Below are 23173 nucleotides of genomic sequence, written 5' to 3' on the forward strand. Positions count from 1 at the left end.
AAAACACACTTTATAAAATGGCTTTATCATCTTAGTGAGTTTTAATGTAACTTTAAAATTGCTGCTTTTGTATTGTGTATACTGTTATTTAAATGGTCTGTTTGTGGCAGTTGTATGTGTGACATGCTATACAAATGTATTGTGGTTTGTTCTTTTTTTCTGCTATGTACTGCACAGTGCTTTGCGATACGTTGTATAAAAAGCCCTATATAAATGCAAGAAAGAAAGAAAGAAAGAAGAAAAGGGGAAGGAAATGGAAGTGAATGAAAGAAGGAAGGAAAGAAGTGCTAGTATCCTCCTCATTCATAAATTATAGGTATAAAAAAGAAGAAAGAAATAAAGAAAGAAAAGAATGGGGCGCTGCAATGGAAAACCCTTGAGCAGGTCATTCACGTTGCACAGAGGGGTCCTGCTTTAGAAACGTCCCATTGACAGAGATTTGGAAATCTGAATTCTTTTAATGAAGCCGCAGCCTTTAGGTGCAGCACATTAAGAAGGGACCCCAGCAGAGATTGCCAGCTCAAATCAAGCAGAGCTTTAAGTGCTGCTCTGTCATCCGGTTACGCTGCCAGAGCCGGCCACATTCTTCAGCAATTAGGTTTTATAAACTTGAGGCCAGGTCACCTGACAGCCGCGGCTGGAAGGCAATTACAATCTAAAAATAGCTTGCACTGAGGCCTGCTAACTCACTGCTATCACGCAAGCCTTTCTCCCCAACCAGCTCTCACAAAAAAAGGACAGAAAAAAAGCCTGGGTTAGCTATGTGCAGAAATGCATCAGAGTTGGACGATAAAACAGAGGCCCAGAATTATATAAAGTCTGTAATTGTTTATTTTATTTTTTTTAATTAAAAAAAAAAAAAAAAAAAAAAACTCCCAAGGTTACTGCAGTCAGCTTGCAGCAAAGGGCCTGAGAGTTTCTATCAGAAACACAGCCGGCCCCTCTAAACAGGTCTGTGGAACTTGGATTGAAAAGAGTGTTTCTGGCCAAACAGCTAAAACAAGAAAAAGGATGCACAGGATGAACAACAGAGGCTTCCCTTAGCTCTGTGACAGACGCAAGAGCAGACCGAGCTGGGGGCTGAACTCGTTTCAGTGTCTTCATTTCACTCTCCGCTCGCTGTACAAAACAAGGACGCACACAGAAGCAGTGGCCAGCCAGACACCAGGTGTCAGGTTGAGAAATCAAGGCAAGGGTCAGTTTCATATTCCTCTCATGGCTTTAATCTGAAAGGCTTGCCAACTTCAGTGGATGCCACCCATTCCTATAGTGTTAGATTAGCACAACTGATCATGCCACTCAATGCAGTTCATTTTGAGAATTTGTATTATTACTTAACCAAATCACATAGGGGTGTGCTTGCTACCCCATTACTGCAGATGGGCTAATACCACCGACCCCACCCTGAGCTCTCAATGCAGTCACCCTCAGCCCTCAACTCGAGAGCCAGCCTGCAGAGTCACCTTCACTGAGGCTCCGAACACGTCCTACTGTCGAGAGGGTTGCCATGGCCCAACCTAATTATAGACGCTTTCTTTTGAATGTCAGGCGCAATGATGCTGATAGGGCCCTGATCAAAGGCAGCTCCTATCACATTGCCCAGCTGGCAGTTAGAGAGTATCAGTGCGTCCCACAGCTGGAGGTGTGCGCCTGACTCTGCCTTTCGGATAACAGCAAAGGAGCGTGTCAATATCCCTCTCTATACTGCATGCCTTTATGTGCTGCCAACCTGCCAGTTCCTCACTACCCTTGGAAACTGGATGTAACCCAGGAGTTTATTTTGATTTTTTTATTTGATTTTTTTATCAAGTTTACATTACAATGCTCTACAGTACGTTGAACAAGGTTTAAAACACTGCATGGGGTCTCATGATGACGCTTCAGTGTTATCATCCTAACTGCTAGTCGCTAAGCATTTCACTAAAGAGATACCAAACCCTACCTTCATTCACTAAGTTCACACACAGTTTACAGTTAGTTGTCAGATCTTAAGTTTAACTTTTTTTTATCGTGCGAACTGGTCCCTAGATTGTGATTCTGCTTTGTGAATTTGGCACGATTGTCAAAGTGTCTTAACAGCCATCTTCAGAAAGATCCATTCAAGTGCTCACTTCAAGTCAGTGGTTGCTCATATTGAAGTGAGCACTCACTAACAGTCAAGGCTGTATATGGCTGTAAGTTCACTGCAGTTCGTGTACACTACAGGGATGGAAATAAGACTAATTGCAGAGTAGTTTGACCCATTCCTGGGTTTACTATGGGTTTAATAAGACACACCTGAGCTTGTTACCTATACTCTGCGGCTAATCAAGCTCATAATAAAATCTGGAACGGATGAAACTGCTATGCAAATGTCCATCGCTGCACTAGGATTTCCAGATACTGGGAAGCCCTAGTGTCTTCCCTGCCTCTGCTCAAGCACACAGAGAGAGACACGCAGCAGGGGGATTAAAGAACCAGGGGAGGAGTGGAAACTTAAGGGAACGGCAGGAAAGGAAATTAAAATATGTCATAAAGCGCACCTTTACCTGACTGCTCACTGGTTCTGAAGCACGGCCGCACTCCTGTATAAAACAAACCCTGATCAAACCTGCAACAAAGAGGAGCGGACAGGGCACAGGCTTGCACTCTTGCACCCCAGCACACTCCAAGCCACTGGCCGCGCAGCACAGCACGACAAGGTCAGGTTAAACGACACAATAATGTTTTCCTATCATTTACTTGGCTAAGTTGAACCACTCTAATTAGGTCAAGGTAAATCGTAAAGGATAATTTATCTGCTAATCTTGCACGTAAAAGTCACTTGCCTGGGAACAGAGTGGCAGGCATGTGAGCATGAAGGGGAGAGCAGCTTTCCTGCTACACTGGGCCTCGTTCAAAATGCTTCAACTCAAAAGTCATTTAAAGAAGGTTTTTTCATTCAGTGGATAATGTAAACTTTGATATTGTAAAGCATTTTTGCATTTACATTTCAATACTAATGTTACTCACAGTACCCCTAGACTTCATCTGATTTCAAAATTACCCCACTTGTCTTATTAACTGTAGTTTCAGTGGGATAAAATGAGTAATTATTTAGAATAAAAAAAAATCAACAACGCTTTGGTTGCTTGCGCCTGGATAAGTGCAGTTTTGTTGGTTTAACATTGTGTGGCCTGTACATTCCATCTGATACCAGTAAGTCTGTTAATCTGAGCCAGTTCCTCTTGTTAAAGTTTTTATTAAACTACATAAATTACAAAGAACACCCTCCTCCTCTTCTTCTCAGAGGTAAAATTAGAAACTTGAAACTCAGGCCTGATATCCCACGACTCTACTAACAAAGTTTACATTGGAATCTGCCTTAAAATACCATGCCGTGCTATTCCTGGCTTCTAACACTAACACTGACCACACAATCTAAAGGTTATGTCCTGGCTTCTAACACGAACACTGACCACACAATCTAAAGGTTATGTCCTGGCTTCTAACACGAACACTGACCACACAATCTAAAGGTTATGTCCTGGCTTCTAACACGAACACTGACCACACAATCTAAAGGTTATGTCCTGGCTTCTAACACGAACACTGACCACACAATCTAAAGGTTATGTCCTGGCTTCTAACACAAACACTGACCACACAATCTAAAGGTTATGTCCTGGCTTCTAACACGAACACTGACCACACAAGCTAAGGGTTATGTCCTGGCTTCTAACACGAACACTGACCACACAAGCTAAGGGTTATGTCCTGGCTTCTAACACGAACACTGACCACACAAGCTAAGGGTTATGTCCTGGCTTCTAACACGAACACTGACCACACAATCTAAAGGTTATGTCCTGGCTTCTAACACGAACACTGACCACACAATCTAAAGGTTATGTCCTGGCTTCTAACACTAACACTGACCACACAATCTAAAGGTTATGTCCTGGCTTCTAACCTGAACACTGACCACACAATCTAAGGGTTATGTCCTGGCTTCTAACACGAACACTGACCACACAATCTAAGGGTTATGTCCTGGCTTCTAACACGAACACTGACCACACAATCTAAAGGTTATGTCCTGGCTTCTAACACAAACACTGACCACACAATCTAAAGGTTATGTCCTGGCTTCTAACACGAACACTGACCACACAAGCTAAGGGTTATGTCCTGGCTTCTAACACGAACACTGACCACACAATCTAAGGGTTATGTCCTGGCTTCTAACACGAACACTGACCACACAATCTAAAGGTTATGTCCTGGCTTCTAACACTAACACTGACCACACAATCTAAAGGTTATGTCCTGGCTTCTAACACAAACACTGACCACACAATCTAAAGGTTATGTCCTGGCTTCTAACACGAACACTGACCACACAAGCTAAGGGTTATGTCCTGGCTTCTAACACGAACACTGACCACACAAGCTAAGGGTTATGTCCTGGCTTCTAACACGAACACTGACCACACAATCTAAAGGTTATGTCCTGGCTTCTAACACAAACACTGACCACACAATCTAAAGGTTATGTCCTGGCTTCTAACACCAACCACACAATCTAAAGGTTATGTCCTGGCTTCTAACACCAACCACACAATCTAAAGGTTATGTCCTGGCTTCTAACACGAACACTGACCACACAATCTAAAGGTTATGACCTGGCTTCTAACACGAACACTGACCACACAATCTAAAGGTTATGCCCTGTCCCCCCCCCCCCCCCCAAAAAAAAAGATAACAAATACACTATTAATGATTCATCTAAATGGCTAACAGTATAGCTTTCCCAATGCCCGCAAGCAACAAATTGTGTGTAGAGAAACAATGCTCTGACTTTGTTTTGTATTTTTCTCAAATTACAAACTGCTCGTTCCACCCAGTTAGTTATACAGTAGAGCAGCATACAACTTACAAACAGAAGACCAGTGAAATAAACCGGTTTGATATGGGATGCGGGTAGGACTGGGGTAGGTCGGCTAACCACCAGACCACACTGCCTCCCTTTCCTGTCGAAGTCACACGTGATGAGAGAGCAACCTCCCCACCCCTCACAGGGGCCACTGTCCCACAATGAAAGACACGCACAGCATTGGTTTAATCTAATAACCTTGAAAAACGGCTGTTTACAGTACTTACAACAACTCTTCTCAGCTCGGAGGAACACTGAAGCATGTCCTAAATCAACAACGTGACTAATGCCGGAAGAGAGGTGAATATTAACAGCAAATTAGAAAATGATGGGAATTAGGCTTTTACACAAATGGTGAACAGCGTGGAGTGTTAATGCAAACAACATTCTCTCCTCCACCCAGAGTGGGTTCCTGCTGACACAGACTCGGGGATAAGGAGGGCAGGCAGGCAGGCACACACACACACGCAGAGCAGCTCTGAGTAAACAGCAATCTGTTTGATTCGTGATATCTGACATTCCTGAAAGACAGTATGTTTGCATTTTAGATCCTGTTTTAAAGATACAAGAAAGAATTATTTTATTTTAGTATTGGGACATGACAGTAGGGAGGAGAGTTATGTGCGTAATGTTTGCATTTTGGGGCCTCACGTGGCAGAATATTTTAAAGTTATAGATTTTGTTTTTCTGAAATTGTAATAAAACACTTCTTACACAACAAACAAGCTTTCAATGTTTGAAATCTAGAAGATGACAACATGTTATGTGTTTGTCAGTGTGTTAATGATTGGAACAAAGCTGTTAAAATATGTTTTTTAGAATTGCCTTGAATGGTGAAACTGATGCAGTGAGCAGGCATCAGCAGATGAGTCTGCATCATAGTACTCTATGCTAACGAGTATTGCTGTGACTCTACAATCAGTCACAGATCCACCATCTCTCCACAGCTTGCTTACTTTACTAGCCAATGATCAAATCACACCCAACGTCTTGTAAATGAGTCATGTCTCAATTGAGGTTTTTTTTTTCTTGGTAAAATAAGCTATAGCTGTATTTACTCAGATTTGTGCACCATAAGTTTGACACACAAACACATGCAGCCCTGTAACCTGATGTAATACAAATGCACACATCTGCCACTGAATACAATCTACAAACAATGACTATTGCTGTACAACATTTTAACTTTATTTTATCCAGGTGCCAATATGCACACAACTATCTTCGTTAAATATACACAACCCACAGAAACATATCTATTTAATATACGCACACAACCATGCAAAACATCACCACCATATCTTAAATGATCTACAATCCCATCTTGATGCATATCAAATCACACACACCTGTCCACACACATTTAGATTCAGTACTTTAACTTAACCGTCCAAACATGCCTTTGAACACTGTTGTAATTTCAAAGACTTCAATTCTGTTCCTTTTATTTCATTCCGAGACCTGTACTGAGCAGAGATGGGCGGCTGTGTCAGAATGCCAGCCGAACTCTCTGGAGTTTTGTTATGATGTGCGTCACACAATTCCCAAGGACCACTCGTAGCTCCAGACCTCCACACTCCTTGCAGTCTAATCCTAGATGCTGTTTTCTAGTGGGCTGATGTGCTGTATTTGACCAGCCTTTTAGGATTTTTAATAAAGCGGGTGGCTTCACTTTAGAGCTATTGCATGAGAAGTGTCCATTTGCTGAGGTTTTGATTCTAAATCCCCTGAACTGTTTTACTAGAGATGCCCCTACTAGAAGCGGCACAGTGGTTACATTTTACACCACTGAGGTGTTTAGAGACATGTGTGGGGTTGAGTACCCCAGAACCCCACACCAACACCTGCATTTGAGGAAAAACAGGTGAGGGTGAGGGCGAGAGCGAGAGAGAGAGAGAGAGAGAGTCCAGGGAATATGCAGTGAAGCAAAGAGTGGATTTGTGGTGCTGCACACTCAAGGCGGCCCTCAGTCTCAGTCTCTTCTGTGCATCCCTGTACCAGCAGCGCCGCAAGAATGACAAAGCAGGCCCAGGAGTTATTGAAGAGCTGGAATTTAAGAAACAGCTGTGGGCGTGCCAGGCTGCCAGGAGGTTATTTATGAAGATTGTTGAATGCAGCCCTTTTATTAAAACACACTGAAGACTGGAGGGACCCTGCGGGTTGCACAGAGTTCAGACAGTCCCCCAGGGATGCCCCCCTTCTCTCTCTCTCTCTGCAAGTCGTATAGTGTCTGCAGATCCAGCCGAGATATCACTCAGGGCCTTGATTAAAAAGCGAAGTGCATCCAGATGAGGGAAGCAACGAGGGATTCAGTACCCCCCTCCCCACTATAACTGAAACTATAAACTGAAAAACATCCACGAATCACATCTGTAATTTCAGTTACTGCATATCATCACTTTTAATTATTGTTCTCTTTCCGCGTTATATAAAAGACATAAAGCCTCCAACGTACAGAAACAAGGAGAGCTGCTTTATTTCTGTGCCTTTATAACAAGACTTTTAATCTATTTCTGAAACGCAGTATAATCCGGGTGAATGTGTATGTGTGTGTTTTTAAAAGAGCACCATGTGTAAAGCACACTATAGTTTAAAGACAGACCAAGCAATTCTATCAGAATGATTTATTCTGAACCACCGGTGTAGCCTAGCAGGAAGAGCTGGGGGTCGGGGGAACACTGGTTATGATCTGAATGGGAAAAACAAACTCAATCACTCAAGGTCCCTGTGATCTGTCCTACCCAAGCTGCAAAACCAGATTTCAGCTACTATCAAGAACATGAATCAATCAGTCATAGATAAACTGAAAATTAGGCGTTACGGGACAAATTCAGGATGCAATGTGCAATCACCACACAACATATTCTGGGCAATGTTCAACATGAAAGCCCAGTGTACTGTAGTATGTTCTTTTATTGCTTTTCATATGCAAGTACCACGCCGAGGTTTACAAACAGGACTCTATATTCTGGTAAACATAACCTGACCCACACAGCAAGCCAGAGCTTGGGGCATGACAATAGAGCAACATTCAAGCTAAGCATATTTAATATGTCGTTACGAGATGTTAAGAGAAGACTGTCAGTCGAGCCCCGTCTATGTCCAGTCAGTTTGAATGAGTTGACCCAAAGTTCTGCTCACACCCCCAGGTTCAAATTATGTTTAAAATACCTGCATTATGTAATCTGTAGCAATCGGCATCATTAATTCCCCTGCCTAGGCAGGGCTGTGGAGGCTCCTCACGGTTTGGGTGTGGGTGCCACGCCTTAATGCCACAAAGGGGCATCTCTATCTACACTCACCCCAGAACTGGGTGGGTGGCCCATGGACCGGACAGAGGTGCTCTTTAAATCCAGTCTCCAGGAATGCCAGCGCTATCCCTTTCAGTTTCACAATTACATGTCTTCCTTTTCTCCAATTACCACGCTAGCCAAATTGCAAGATGAGCTAGTGCTGATTAAATTAAATGTGCTGATTAAATGTGCAGAGCAGTCTAGGAACGACTGCACAAGAGTGCAGCATGTTCTTAGCACGGCCTAATTGCAGAACAAGACTTCCCAATTCCCCCCTTTCCTCCCCCGGCACTGTGCGATGTCAGATACCACAGACCGCTCGCCAGTAAACACCACCGCTACTGCCTTGGAGTAAATACAGGGCAACAAGCAGCACTGGGGCTGGAGACGCAATAACTTCCATTGAATTGAATTTAATAATATTTTGGCATGAAATGTGTGCACAAACAGGAATTGGTGTGAGCATTCGCAGGGCCGGAGTAAGGAGTGAAACTGGGATGCTAATAAATCTATCTTTCTATTTTCTAGGCTGGCTGGCTGGGGTTTGCATCACCTGTTGGAGCGGCTTGTTTTCTTTTGCTTTCCTGCTCTCCTGGGCTGCACAGTGAGCACAGGTGACCGGGCTGCCTCCCTCTTCAATAACACAGCCTGCTCTCCTGGGCTGCGCAGTGAGCACAGGTGACAGGGCTGCCTCTCTGCAATAACACAGCATGCTCTCCTGGGCTTCACAGTGAGCACGTGACAGGGCTGCCTCTCTTCAATAACACAGCATGCTCTCCTGGGCTGCACAGTGAGCATGTGACAGGGCTGCCTCTCTGCAATAACACAGCATGCTCTCCTGGGCTTCACAGTGAGCATGTGACAGGGCTGCCTCTCTGCAATAACACAGCATGCTCTCCTGGGCTGCGCAGTCAGTACAGGTGACAGGGCTGCCTCTCTGCAATAACACAGCATGCTCTCCTGGGCTGCGCAGTCAGTACAGGTGACAGGGCTGCCTCCCTCTTCAATAACACAGCATGCTCTCCTGGGCTTCACAGTGAGCATGAGACAGGGCTGCCTCTCTGCAATAACACAGCATGCTCTCCTGGGCTGCGCAGTCAGTACAGGTGACAGGGCTGCCTCCCTCTTCAATAACACAGCCTCTGGATTCTCTTAAGAGAGTGCCGCGCAGGACTGTGAACACTGGGAACCTCTGTGCACCCCTGCCATTGAAACCAGCTGGCATTTACTAAATGAGCTTTGCAAAGCAATTAAGGAAACCAGCAACAAGGCAATAAGGTCTCGCTCTCTCTCTCCAGCTGGAGCTGTGTTCTCTCCCCTCCACACCTTCCCAGGACCAAAGAGAAGGCCTCCTTTCTCATGTGTTGCAACACGAAACATCTGAAAGAATTTAACCCACATGATGGGGCTTTGACAAGAAAGAAACCAAACCTGTCTTCAAACTGGAGCCAACTCTCCACAAGCATTGAGAGGAGAGGAGAGGCGAGGTGTGCAACAACATGCTCCTTATAAACTAAAAAGTGGAAAATATTTCATTGGGTATTTCATTTGAAACAACACATTCCTAATTCGGATGCCACACCTCAGGGGCATGTATCCAGGTTAAAAGGGAGCAGTTGAAACAGAGTTTAGAATAAATGGAGAGAGCGAAAGATAGAGAGAGCGAGCGAGAGAGAGAGAGCAAGAGAGAGAGAGAGAGAGAGAGAGAGAGCGAGCGAGCGAGAGAGAGAGCGAGAGCGAGAGAGAGAGAGCAAGAGAGAGAGCGAGAGAGAGAGCGAGCGAGAGAGAGAGAGCAAGCAATGTGTGATTTATTTTCTCTGGCCTAATTGAAAAGATGGCTGCTATCGGCTCTTATTGCACCACAGGAACTGAGGGATGAATCGGCCTTCAGCCCTTTCCATAGCCACAGAGTAGTAATGTCAACAGTGAATGTAATAAACATCCCGCACCCAACCCCCCTGACGGTGTGCGAGCGAGATTTTCCCTGTGCTTGCATCCGTCTGAACACAGAGTCCGTCCTAGGCCTTTCTCCAGGACCAGTGCACAGGAAATACATCTTAATGAACTCCTTGCAGTCTATGGAAACCCTCAAGAGGCTGGCCAGACCACTGCTTTTCTAAACTATCAATCAATTCTGAGAGCTTGGCCTCTTTAAACTAAAGCTAAACTGAAAACATCCAACCTACAAACTCCAGTTTTGCCGAGAGATTGACACAAGGATATCACAAAATGTTTTTCATGGACTAAAAGTACATCTTGTATAAATTACATTGTTCAAATGGCAGCTTCATTAGCGGTTGCTGTCCTATTTGCACACAACGCACCATTTGATACTGATATAAATAATCCAAAATTAGACCAATTTAACTAAAAATGAAATGTCCTCAAATCAGCTACACACACGAAAAAGGCACTCAGTCTCCGGCTAAGAGAACACCCCTCGGGAAGCAAGCAAAGTGTTCTCTGAGACAGAGTTAGCCATGAGACACAATATGAATCCATCCATACATCCATATGTATTATTATTATTATTATTATTATTTGTTTATTTAGCAGATGCCTTTATCCAAGGTGACTTACAGAGACTAAGGTGTGTGACCTATGCATCAGCTGCAGAGTCACTTACAATTACGTCTTACCCGAAAGACGGAGCACAAGGAGGTTAAGTAACTTGCTCAGGGTCACACAATGAGTCAGTGGCTGAGGTGGGATTTGAACCGGGTACCTCCTGGTTACAAGCCCTTTTCTTTAACCACTGGACCACACAGCCTCCTATTACTTGTCATGATGCGCATGCATCAACATATGAAACATGTTGGGCAGCAGTGTGGAGTAGTGGTTAGGGCTCTGGACTCTTGACCGGAGGGTTGTGGGTTCAATCCCTGGTGGGGACACAGCTGCTGTACCCTTGAGCAAGGTACTTTACCTAAATTGCTCCAGTAAAAACCCAACTGTATAAATGGGTAATTGTATGTACAAATAATATGGTATCTTGTAACAATTGTAAGTCGCCCTGGATAAGAGCGTCAGCTAAGAAATAAATAATAATAAATAATAAACAAACTGAATGAGTAAAAGCAAAACAACAGGCAAGTGTATGTTAATAAACTATAATAAAGTAACAGACATTAACTAACGTTAATAAAACTAAAACAACACAACACAACACAACACGTCTAAAAGCTTAAATTGCTATGTACTATGAAATTAGCTGGCGGGTGTGTTTCAGGCTATCATGGCAGAGGCAAAAATAATAGGTGATACTTATGGTTAAACTTAATGTTAATAAACTAACTGTCAAACTAGATTAATGCAGCACCCCTACACACATGTTAAAAATGCAGCAGCACTATACAAGACATGCACATTATTTAACAGAATGGTGAAGCAACTCACCAGAACGGGAAACACCAAATTGCTTGGCGACTTGTGTCTGATTCAGGTTTTGCAACTTCGTGTAGCAAGAGAAACAGTCATTTTGTTTACATGCCATTTTGTAGCGATGAGGTGCACTCGAGGAAATCAGAATACAAATCAATTCAATGATATGACGGCGGTTTTGGAAAGATTTAAAAACCAATCAGTATCCCTCAAGACACTCGCGATAACAAGTTGCTTTTTTACAAAACAGTGCAGTGTCCATTGTAAACTCATCGCTATTGCTGCCAAGTAGGTGTTCTTTTAAGTGCAGTTCCTGTTCCTTTGGCCACTGGTAGTCAATACACCAAGTACTGAGATGAGTTTCGGTGGATCTCAATGGGCTCTGCGATCCATCAGCAATAAAGTGAATACAAATACAATAAAGTAAAACCCTTTTGACCAATTGGGATTATCTCGCTTTAAGCCAGTGGTGACCAATACATTAAGGTAGCAATAAAAAATAAATAAAAAAAACCTTCATCAAACAGAATGCAAACGGATCAGCATTTTCAACTTTAAGAAAGGACAAACTATACTTAAATTAAAACTTAGAGGAAAAGGAAGTCCTAAAAGCTGCTACGTATTTTGTGACATTTTTGTGCAATACAAATCACCCCACAAATCAGTGGATAGCTGGGGGGGTGGAATGAACTTTTTATTAAAATTGAAAGAAACATCTTGGGTCAAGTAGACAAATGTGAAACACTGTGGCATAAAAAAGCACAAAAGCTTCAAGTTCAGTGTGATCTTTTGCATGCTTTGGTTTTGATAATTTTTTCCAGCTCAGGCAGCACAATGAAGCTGAACCTCAAGAGTTTGATCAGAAAGCTTCTCGTGCTTTCTCGACTTCAAGATCGGTCAGTGCTGAAATGGCTCCCACCTTTCATTAATGTTATGCATTGGTGGCAGCTAAAGAGGATATTTTCATCCAAATTGGTACTACTAGAAGCACAGAACCAACATGTTCAGCGATGATGTGTCAATAGTTCCAGGTCACACTGAGTAGAAACCGTAGTGAGTCAATCCTGGTCCAAAACGAGCAACGTACCCATCAGCATACCCTGAAACATGCGTTCCACTGAACAGCTAATCAATGCCTGGCCAGGATTGCAATTACAGGGAATGAGCACAATGAGCAGTTCAGGCTGGATCAAATAGCTTCTCAGAATTACCAGTGCATGTCATTTGTTAAACCCCAAGAGACCAGTCTGAGCCACACAATGAACAAAGAACTTAAGACGTCTCTGTTCTGGCCTGCAGCAACCCCAGGGTGGGGCTCACAAGCCATGGGAACAGTGGCCCGAAGCTTACCATGTTGCAAAATTACTGGCTGTAGCAATGGGATTGTGCAATACATTGTTCTTTATGAGCAGAGGCAGTCCGAATCTGCACATAACAGAATTCCTTGGAAATCGTGGAATTTGCAGTCTTCCACAGATTCATATTCTGCAGCGACATCGTCATCAGAATTATCACAAACAGACTGCTCAAGTGACCTGAAATATAGAACTTAGTTGTTTGGTTCTAATTTTGTTAATTAACAGATGTTTTGTCTCATTCAAACAGCAGGAGTAAATTAAAGACTGGAGTTGAGGCTTTGAAAATGAGGCCCAATAAGAAGTCTCATGTGAGGTGATGTTTTTGTACGGCAGTTTCTAAAGATTTTGCTGATAAAAATGCTTGTTATATTAAATTGGATGTACTTAACCCATACATTGTTTGATATGATTATATTTACATGCTGTGCATTTTTAGAAGCCATTATTAATACAAACACTAAACACATAAAGATGCTCCGCAGAACACTCCGCAGGGGGGGTTCTGGAAAGAGACCATTCCTGAGATAAAGGGTTCACAGCCAGCTTCATCCAGCCTCACTTCAGCCCCTCCAAGGTTACTGGGAAGGACTCGCTGACGGATGGATTTCACTTCCTCTTCTAGGTACAGCTGAAGCTGGCTTACCTGATCATGTTTTCCAGCTCAATCTATCACCGGGGGCATAAAAAAATAACAAAGTGCACTAGAAATTCAGGGGTGCTGTCTTTCTGGGAATGATCGATTATTTCATAATAAAAAATACAAAAAATGCACAAAAAAAACAGGCACTGGATTTTGTTCTTTCTTTTTCTTAATCAGCACATGGGCTGCTTCTCCATCACCACTCAATGCTCTTGTGCTCATTCTCCAGGGAGTGCCAAAAACTGAAAGATCCAACACAGGCTTTCACTCAACTTTTACAAACGTATATGCTGTTCAGCATATCTGTATAACAGAGTACAGCAAGAATGAACTAGCTCTTGTGGGCCATTCATTTGAGCAAGCCAAGTCTTGTAAGGTTCCGATGTTTACAAATATTTGCAAAGATGTAACTGCAGTAAAGTAAACTGTAACGGCCACGCATACTGATTGTGTCATGAAGAAGAAACACACTGAGGGGCCATCTCACACACTGAATTAAACTCACAAACTGATTAAACAATTAACTAACACTCAAATTGCGTGATTAAAATAACTGTTCACAGCAGCAAACGAGTAACGTCCTGAATGCTCAAAGTCCTGTTCTCAGAAAGGATGCAATGAACACATGCTGAAGGAAGGCAACACTAGAACTGGGGGACTCTTACACACATTCAAGGGAACAGCAGACAGCAATGGACCATCACTGAAGATGGGCTTTAGAAATGTTCAACCACCATCATCTCATCTGTAATCTGTGACTGTGTTCTTATGGGGAGACCTCAAGGATCCAGTTAATATGATCCACGCAAGGACAGTGTTGTACTGATGCTACAATTCAAAAAGCCATCTTCGAATCATGGTCAAATCATAACAAGGATTTAAACAGTGTAACATTAGTAACTCCACTGTGTATCACTGTGTACAGTGGAGCAATGATGTTTTAGGGCAGTGTCATCCCTGGATGCATTAAACTCTCAAACCCTCAATGCTACGGTACTGCACATGATTGGTCTCGAAATGAGGGAGTGGATGCAACCTGGAGACCGCTCGCACTGCAGAGAAAACAGAGTTAAACTGGAGAAACACAATTCACAACCATGATGGCAAACATCATACAAGAGGTAACATGTAAAAACAAGCATGCATGAAATATGGCACCTGAAACCTATTAACTGTTAACCATTAACCTGCAGCAGGGTCCCGTGGACGTGGTTGTGCCGGACAGTGGCCTCGGCTCTGTCTGGAAGCTCCCGCAGCAGGGCCAGCGCGGTGGAGGGGAGCTGGTTCACCATGACGAAGGGGACCAGGGCTCGAGCCGCCATCTCTCGGGACCTCCACACCGGGGAGCGACCACACCTGAAACAGCAGAGGAGCACAGGGGTCAGCTTTCACAATCTGGAAGGAGTCTCAGAGAAGGAGACTGCTACTTTACATGCAAGGTTATGTGCACGTATGTTACAGACTTTCTGCCAACAAGGCTCAGTTAGAAAGCAGCAGCCTGAGGGCTCATTTGCACCAGTAAGGCATCACAATCTCCTGCTCTTTCTAGACCCCTGTGCTATGCGACCCACCTTTGGAACTTTGTGCCATTGAAGAATGTTGAGGATAGCTGCTAAACTAAACTTCATTGTTGTTATTTGATTGACCTTGCCTGTACTTAATTTGTGCTTTTGTGATTGCCCGGTGCACTGGAACGCTCTGCACAAAGGGCTCAGAGTGGGATTTGTGCTGTATTGTATTGCACTGTAAGGCGAGGCAAAGATGTGAAATCTTTTCTAAATTTCAATCCATCAGGTCTTGGAAGCAGCAATGGGCAATTAAAATGAGGTCAGGCCCTTCCCAGGCAGGTTCCTAGAATAACCCAAAGGCTCCTCAGGTACTTCAACACACAGTCATTGCCAAGTGTCTGAAACATGAACTCAGCTGAAAACAGACAGCATTCATTCCGCTTTCATGTCAAGATACAGCAAACTGCTGCTTACCAACATAACTGCCCTGAAGCCTGGACATATGTTTAATATCAGTTCGGCAGTCTAAGACAGCTCTGAGGAACTCAGGAATGTGCCGAATTTTCTCTCTGTGACCACTGCCAGGAACAAGCTTCTGGCACTACTGAGTGGAGAGAATGGAAAGCAGGACAGGAGCCAAACCATGAAGCATCCCAAACCTGCTCGACTAGAGGAAGATGAAGATGGAAGAGGAAGATGGGAGAGAAAAGGATTCAAAAAGGGGGGGAGGGGGGGAATAAACCCCTCTGTCAAGTGCTTGTTTTCTAATGCCAAGTTCCGTTGCCCGTCACGACACGAATACAAACTTATTCTACAAGACGTGCGAGACATCAAAATCTAAAAACAGTCAGACTTCATCAGTAACTTTGCATGTGGACCAATCAACTTTGCAAAGTATACAGGATCAAGAATGCAGGAGCGAGGTAGAGAGGGTACAGCACATGTGCAATTGGAAAAGGAAAGTGTGCGGGCAGTGCATCACATTCCCAGGCATATGCATGTAGTTTGATTATGGTCTTCATTTCGTCATTTTAACGACTGTAAATGACCTGACTGTCCCCTTGTCGTGAACATGATCATTACCCCTCTGCACCACTGTCTGGGTGAAAAAGTCACTGCCTGTCCTAACCCCTAACCTCAATCTCTGCACCACTGTCTGTCCTAACCCTAACCCCTAACCTCAATCTCTGCCCCACTGTCTGTCCTAACCCTAACCTCAATCTCTGCCCCAATGTCTGTCCTAACCCCAATTTCTGCCCCACTGTCTGAACAAACCTTAACCCCTAACCTCAATCTCTGCACCACTGTCTATCCTAACCCTAACCTCAATCTCTGCACCACTGTCTGTCCTAACCCTAACCTCAATCTCTGCCCCACTGTCTGTCCTATTCCCAATCTCTACCCCATTGCCTGTCCAAACCCTAACCCCTAACCTCAGTCTCTGCACCACTGTCTGTCCTAACCCTAACCTCAATCTCTGCACCACTCTCTGTCCTAACCCTAACCTCAATCTCTGCACCACTGTCTGTCCTAACCCTAACCCCTAACCTCAATCTCTGCACCACTGTCTGTCCTGGCCCTAACCTCAATCTCTGCACCACTGTCTGGGTGAATATGTGCATTGAAGGCTCAAGGGTTCCCCACGATCTGCATGTCACTGTATAGCATTTGGAATGAATGTCCCTTTGGCTGACTTACTTTGACCTCTGAAATGCAGTCACTCAGTTTAATAGAAAGCTAACTTTTTTAAAATAATTCTGATTGTGTTCACGGTCCCATAAAGGTCACCCGACACACACACACAGCACAACACTTATTTCAGCTTCCTGCTAATTTCACCAGCCTGTGTCAGGTCAGGCTCTTACCCAGGCCTTGCTTCCAGCAAGGGGCTTGCTTCAACCCACACTGACATGCTTTCCAAATGCCTTGGCTACTAACATGCCTTCTACTAAATAGGAGGGGGAGTCTGAAAGCAGTACCACATGGTAGTAATCAGTGGATGGAGCCTTTAAAAGTCTCTCTTCACTTTGGATTGACAGAAGATATTCAAATACCTGATCCTCAATTGCTTCAAGAGGACGTCAATCAAGTCTGATTACTGCCAATTATCCTCCAGGCCCCGGTGCCCCAACGTCCTGCAGAGGGCTCCAATTTCCAAATGCCCCCCCCCCCCCCCCCCCAAAATAGCTGCAGAGATAATCAATACAGACCATCCCACCCATTTAATCGGTTCATGCAGCACTTCAATCACCACATAAACAGGTGGTTTTGGAATTTTTACCGACACATCGGTTAAATTTAGTCCCGTGCAAACCGCCCATTTCTTTTTATCCCAGATAATTCTCAGAGGTCCTCGAATTCTTTTGACAAGTCATCGAGATCTTCTGTAAAATTTTACAGATGGCATCCCGTGTCTTTTTAGCACCACAAAGGGTTACTGTTGAAGCAGCACCACTCTGGCTAAAGGCTGGATCAGCAGAACCAGGCCAGTGGGTCTAATATGCCTAGCTGGGACCGCCTTCAAAGACATTTTGGTCTCTTTCAAAAGAGAATATCATTTATATTTACCTATAAAATTGCAGTAATCTCTAGATCTACACTTTTATTGTATGAACAGGAAATATATCAATACAAAAAACCAATCAACACAAATTAAATTTGTTCTGTGCAATGTAGTGATTAAGCCCTGGGCTTGAGTATCGGGTTGCATCGGATTCTCATCACTTCACTTTACAGAGTAATCAGACCAAACGAGAAGCAGGGGTAGGAGCAGGGATTTAGTTTCAGCACACTGATTTGCTAAAAGACTCTGCAAAGCCCTATAGGATGATGATTGTGCAGCATTTACCTGCTGTACCCCTCACTCTGACCTCACAGGTCACACCATGCCTTGTGATTGGGTCAAACCCCCATGAAATACCACTGGTAACTGCTTGCCACACTCCCAGAAACACAACTACGCACTGGATGTGCTTCAGCTCAGAACTGCAAGAATGCAGGGAACACGCAATATAAACCTTTGAATAGGAAGCAAATTCTCAGCACCTAGAACGTTGTCAAAACTGATCTCATCACACACATCTCCTTAATTCATATCAGTAAAATGGCTTGTTAAACCACGGATAGAAACAAGACTCCTAGTGCAAAGCAGTGTGATCCATTCCTGGTTTTACTACGAGTTAATAAGACACACCTGAGCTTGTTACCTACACCTGAAATGGGTGAAACTGCTATGGTTTCACAGACAGACAAACCAGAGACGAACGGACACGGAAACAAAACAATCAAGCAGTGGCTGCATTGTGAAAAGAAACCCTGTACACGGACAGGAAGAATCAGGCCCCGCCTCCAAACCCATTTCCACCCAATCAGTCAGCGATTTCTGGTTCCTTCATCTTCTCAAATGATCCCAGTTCTGCAGGTCCCGTCATGCTGGCCAGTTGAAGGCTGTGGTTGACCGAGTTACACTGGCAAGACTATTCACATCCTCTGCGTTTCGGAGTTGTTCCAGCACATTATGCAATCCCTATTTTTAATTGACTTAGTCAAATAATATATACTATTATGCTGTACACATTGCTTAATGAAAATGCAGAACTTATCTTGACAGATTGCTGTCTGAGACTTCTAGAAAATCGTTTTGTGTTATCATTTAGATGAAATATTAACCTGGTTCTCTACCATTACAGGCTTGGGGGTAAACAGCACAAACAGAATGACACACTTATTTCTTCTAGTTAACTCCCTTCAAACCAATACTGCTTTATTGCTAGGCTCCCCGAGATCTTACATGCTGACCACCAGCCTTAGTGTGCTAGCAGTCATATAGTAGAATGCTTTACACAGTACGGTCTCATAAGGGTTTACTAAGGCAGTCATATAGTAGAATGCTTTACACAGTACGGTCTCATAAGGGTTTACTAAGGCAGTCATATAGCAGAATGCTTTACACATTACGGTAATCATTTCCATTACATGAGAGTAGGTGTTAAAACTTTATGCTGATATTGGACTCAACTCTCGCCAAGATAAGCACCAACTAAGACATAGCTTATTTTATTGTAAACTAATGTGATCCATCTGCGTTTCCTTGATATGATGTAGATATCCTTGCTTGGTGTTGATAGCTGAAATGCTAAAGGACACCACGGATCCTCTCCTACCCATAGATTAAGGTTCTTTATTGGTGGGAGAACATCCTATGTTGACCAGATGAAGAAACTGATCCTGCTGTGTTCCATTGTCCATAGATCTCACCAGCCGATCTTGCGTTGTTCCACACTCTCCCATCTCATCCATTCTCCCTGCTTGGCCTGGGAAACTGCCTTTACGCACCTCATCCTCTCCTCCTGCTTTTGCACCTCGTTGACTACCAGCTTCCTCCGTTGAGCTGGGGCTGTTTTGTGCCATGTAGGAGGAGCTGAACTGAGACCAAGGCCTCCACTTCCATGCTGTACTTGCCCCATGATAATACGGATATGAAGGGCCGTCCCCTTTTTTCCAGTTTTCAACACAGGTGCCGCCTCCCTCACACATTCGTCATGTGACTCTACCAATGTCATTTCCAATCGAACCTTGGCGCACTTAAACTCCTCGGTTAGAGTTGAGACTGGCAGCTGCAGTATCCCTTTACCGTACAGTCCCACTCTGCTGAGGCAGCATGGAACTCCTAACCATTTCCTGACGTATGAACTGATTAACGCTTCCAGCTTCTCTAGTGTTGTCAAGGAAACCTCATACACAGTGAGTGGCCACAGAAGTCTTGGCAGTAGACCAAACTAAAAGCACCAGAGTTTAAGTTTGCCCGTTAAAGTGCTGCTGTCTGTGCTCTTCATACCCTTGCACTGCTTGTTGGCTCACTTCTCCCACACGAACTGTGTCCTTTAGGTCCCCATCTCCCAAGAATTTTCACAGGCTTGCCTTCCACGTTTAAAACGGGGAAACAGGGCGGAACTGACCAGTACTTGTAGAATCTTTTTCTTTGGGTATAAAGACCCCACCTGCTCGGCGCCATGCTTTTCATACAACGTGTTTTTCCATGCTACTTTCATCAATTTCCACAGGATTCGTAGAACACCAGGGGCACTCTTGTACACTCTGTACAGAACTCCATTAGGCCCAGGAGATGATGACGCCCCTTGCCGTTTTACACAGCTTGCTCTACTTTCCACTTAGGTGCGCAGTTCTCCATTTGGTATTGTGGTGGGATGTCTGAAGGAATCAACATAGGCTCCTGCCTTTTCTCTTTTACACTAGTTCATCTGACCGGGTTCACAAGGACCATCACTAGTGTTTATGCAAGTCCTCCTCTCATCTATGACTGGGGTGCTGATATCCTGGGAACTGTGGTTTGCTTCCTGTCGCTGGATTTTATTCGACTGACTTTATAAAAGGTACTGATCAATGCGAGGCCCATGTCCTTTCTCCCTCAAGCAGACTATTCTAGACATACACTAGAATGCTTTACACATTATGGTCTCATAATGCAGGGTTTACTAATAGAAGTAACATTTGTAGGATGTCAAGAGCTTATGGTAAATGGAATAGTATATTGGCACGAACACTTGATTTTGCAAGAAACCTTAAAACAAGCCATTCAAATCAAATACAAACAGAAACTGATCTTTAGGGCTGTATGAAAGATCATTTGCTTTTTCCACGTTACGAACATTACAAGCCTATTCCGTCAAGTTTGCTCTTGAAAAAACAAAAAAATAATTAGAGGTTTTATATGCCAAACCCCAGCTACTCCTCAGGCAGTGATAACTTGGCCATTCATAGATTTATTTATTTATTTAGTCAATTCCGGATACATATGCGGTGGGGGGGGCGGAGGGGGGGGGGGGGGGTGATAAAGGTCATTATGTCTTTTCATTAAAGGGTGAAGATCCATTTGCTTCTTTATTGTGTTCTATGTTGTTTGCTGTGTTGGTGTGAGCCTCTTGGCAGGTTGTCATTTGTTCTCAAGGACTCAATTGGATAAATAAAGGTTTTGATTGATTGGTTATTTTCAGCACACTGGTGTTGCTGCTAAGGCTGTGCTGAGACTCATACTTGGAATTGTCTTTAACATTAGAAGCGTTCCGGAATGTAATGCGCCCGCCCATACGTGACTTTTCCCAAATACATGCATTAGACATACTGACGGCGTTTGAGCCGCATATTCATAAGACATTGATAATTATAAGCACGTTTACCGTTTTTTCACCGGTTATTTCAGTACATATTTTGGCAAGCACTATGGATCAGAAAAGGGCAGAGACAGATGCCCCTTCTGGCAGTGCTGCAGCCTCTGCACCCACAAGCAAGAGGAAACAGTGCCAGCTTGCAAAATGCAATGACAACAAAACTGTGGATGTCTGCGCCGGTTGTGGAAGGCCGTGTGCGGTAAATGCTCAGGGAAAGTGGAGGAGCGTGTATTGTGTGTGGACTGTACAGGTTAGAAAGCTGCCAGGTATGCAGGCTAAATAAATGTCATGTAAATAGTTAATTGTATTATAGTTATTTATGTTTTGAAGTAGTGCATTATATACTATTTTAAAAAAAGACCCTTTGATGTTATTTTTACAAAATAGTTACTAGTGAAAGGTTTCTTTTATTTGTTTTAAGTTTTTCTTGTTTTGTACTGCTCCTTTTGAAAAAAAAAAAAATATAATATTTGTTTTCCATTTAAATTTGGTGTTTCTGCTATGCAAATGTTTGATGTTCATAAATAAAACACTTGAGTTTTATATGATCGTTTGTCTTTCATTATCATATTACAGCTGTTTAAAAAGCTACTGGTTAAAATGACTGGTTTGGCGCTTCTAGTGTTAAGTATTTATGGGCAGGTTTTAAACAAATCAGTTCATTAACGTATTGATTTAAAAGAGGAAAGGTAGTCAGGCCTCGGCCTGCCATAAAAATGTCAGCACCCAAAATGAGGAAAAAATTGTTCCCCCATCAGCTTTTTAGACACTCAATGCGGAACTTGCCATTGAGTCGTACTCCGTTTTAAAGGCAAGGGAAGGACAGCTTTTCACATCAATGCATTGATTTATTCAATACCTGGTCATAAAGCATGTGTACGAGTAGCAGCACAGCCCTAGTTGCAGGTAACGCTTCGATCTATTCAAAATCTCAGCCAACCCCCCAGCATGGTGCTGTGCAGGAGCACTGTGTTGCTGGAGGTGCTGTCACTCAATGTGTTTAATGGAGGTCCTGAATACTCGGTGTGTGTTAAAATTCCTAAGGCAATATTTGAAAGAGCAGTTGCCGAGTCTGCTATCTTGCTCAATTACAAAAAAAATAAAAAAAATAAAAAATAAAATTCAAATCTGGCATTGCAATAATACCATCTTGACTAATGAACCACCCCCCCCCCCCCCTTCTTCTGTCCTGCACGCTGTACTGCACACGATAACTAGAAACACACATTTCCTCATAGTAGGTATTCAGATTTGAAAAACAAGACCGATACAAAAAAAGACTGCGAACGCTGCAGGGTTGAAAGCCAACTGCATTCGCCAAACCACACCGTCAAAACACCCAGTTGATGCACATTAACATTACAGATGAACAAGACAGAATCTGACCAAAAACTTAAAACACACTTCTTTTTTATTTCAAACTTATTTAACTTTTGTAAACAAGTCTTTGTGTATTTTTTTAAGCCTATGCCCATGTGTTAACCATCATCTCCGATTTATTCCATGAGCATTTTAGTGGAGGAAGTGCAGTGTACAGACTGTGTGAACTCAGAACAGCAGAGTGGCAGAAATCCCAGCTCTAGGGACCCAGCGCTCCCTCACAGCTTTCACTCATGGGAAGCTGCAGTAACCACAATGATAGGCCCTGTTCAGAACACAAGTTTCAATAAAATCGCTGGATTGAAAACATGGTTAAAACACTGGAGACGACATTAGCATTTTTTATTAGAATTTTTTTTTAATAGTTTTACATTTTACTGCTTTAAACTTGGTGCTTATCCTAGCTGGCATGTTCTATTATCATGGGATTGAATGTAATGAATAAAGAATCAAATTATCGGTTCAGGCATCTCTTACACAGAAACACTGTGTTCTCTTCATAAGCCACCAGCTGTTTCATACAAGATACAT

The 23173-nt window shown here is 43.3% G+C and overlaps 1 protein-coding gene across 1 annotated transcript in view; it reads right to left on the minus strand.

Annotated features, from left to right (window-relative positions):
- Positions 1-23173, minus strand: part of LOC117410467 (thyroid adenoma-associated protein homolog) — a 178993-nt gene that overhangs the window by 35779 nt on the left and 120041 nt on the right. The window contains exon 29 of the mRNA XM_034017036.3: positions 14754-14922. Within this exon, the coding sequence (XP_033872927.3) occupies positions 14754-14922 (169 nt within the window). The remainder of the gene's footprint in view (positions 1-14753; positions 14923-23173) is intronic.

Source organism: Acipenser ruthenus, chromosome 6, assembly GCF_902713425.1.
Source record: "Acipenser ruthenus chromosome 6, fAciRut3.2 maternal haplotype, whole genome shotgun sequence".
Lineage (NCBI taxonomy): Eukaryota > Metazoa > Chordata > Actinopteri > Acipenseriformes > Acipenseridae > Acipenser > Acipenser ruthenus.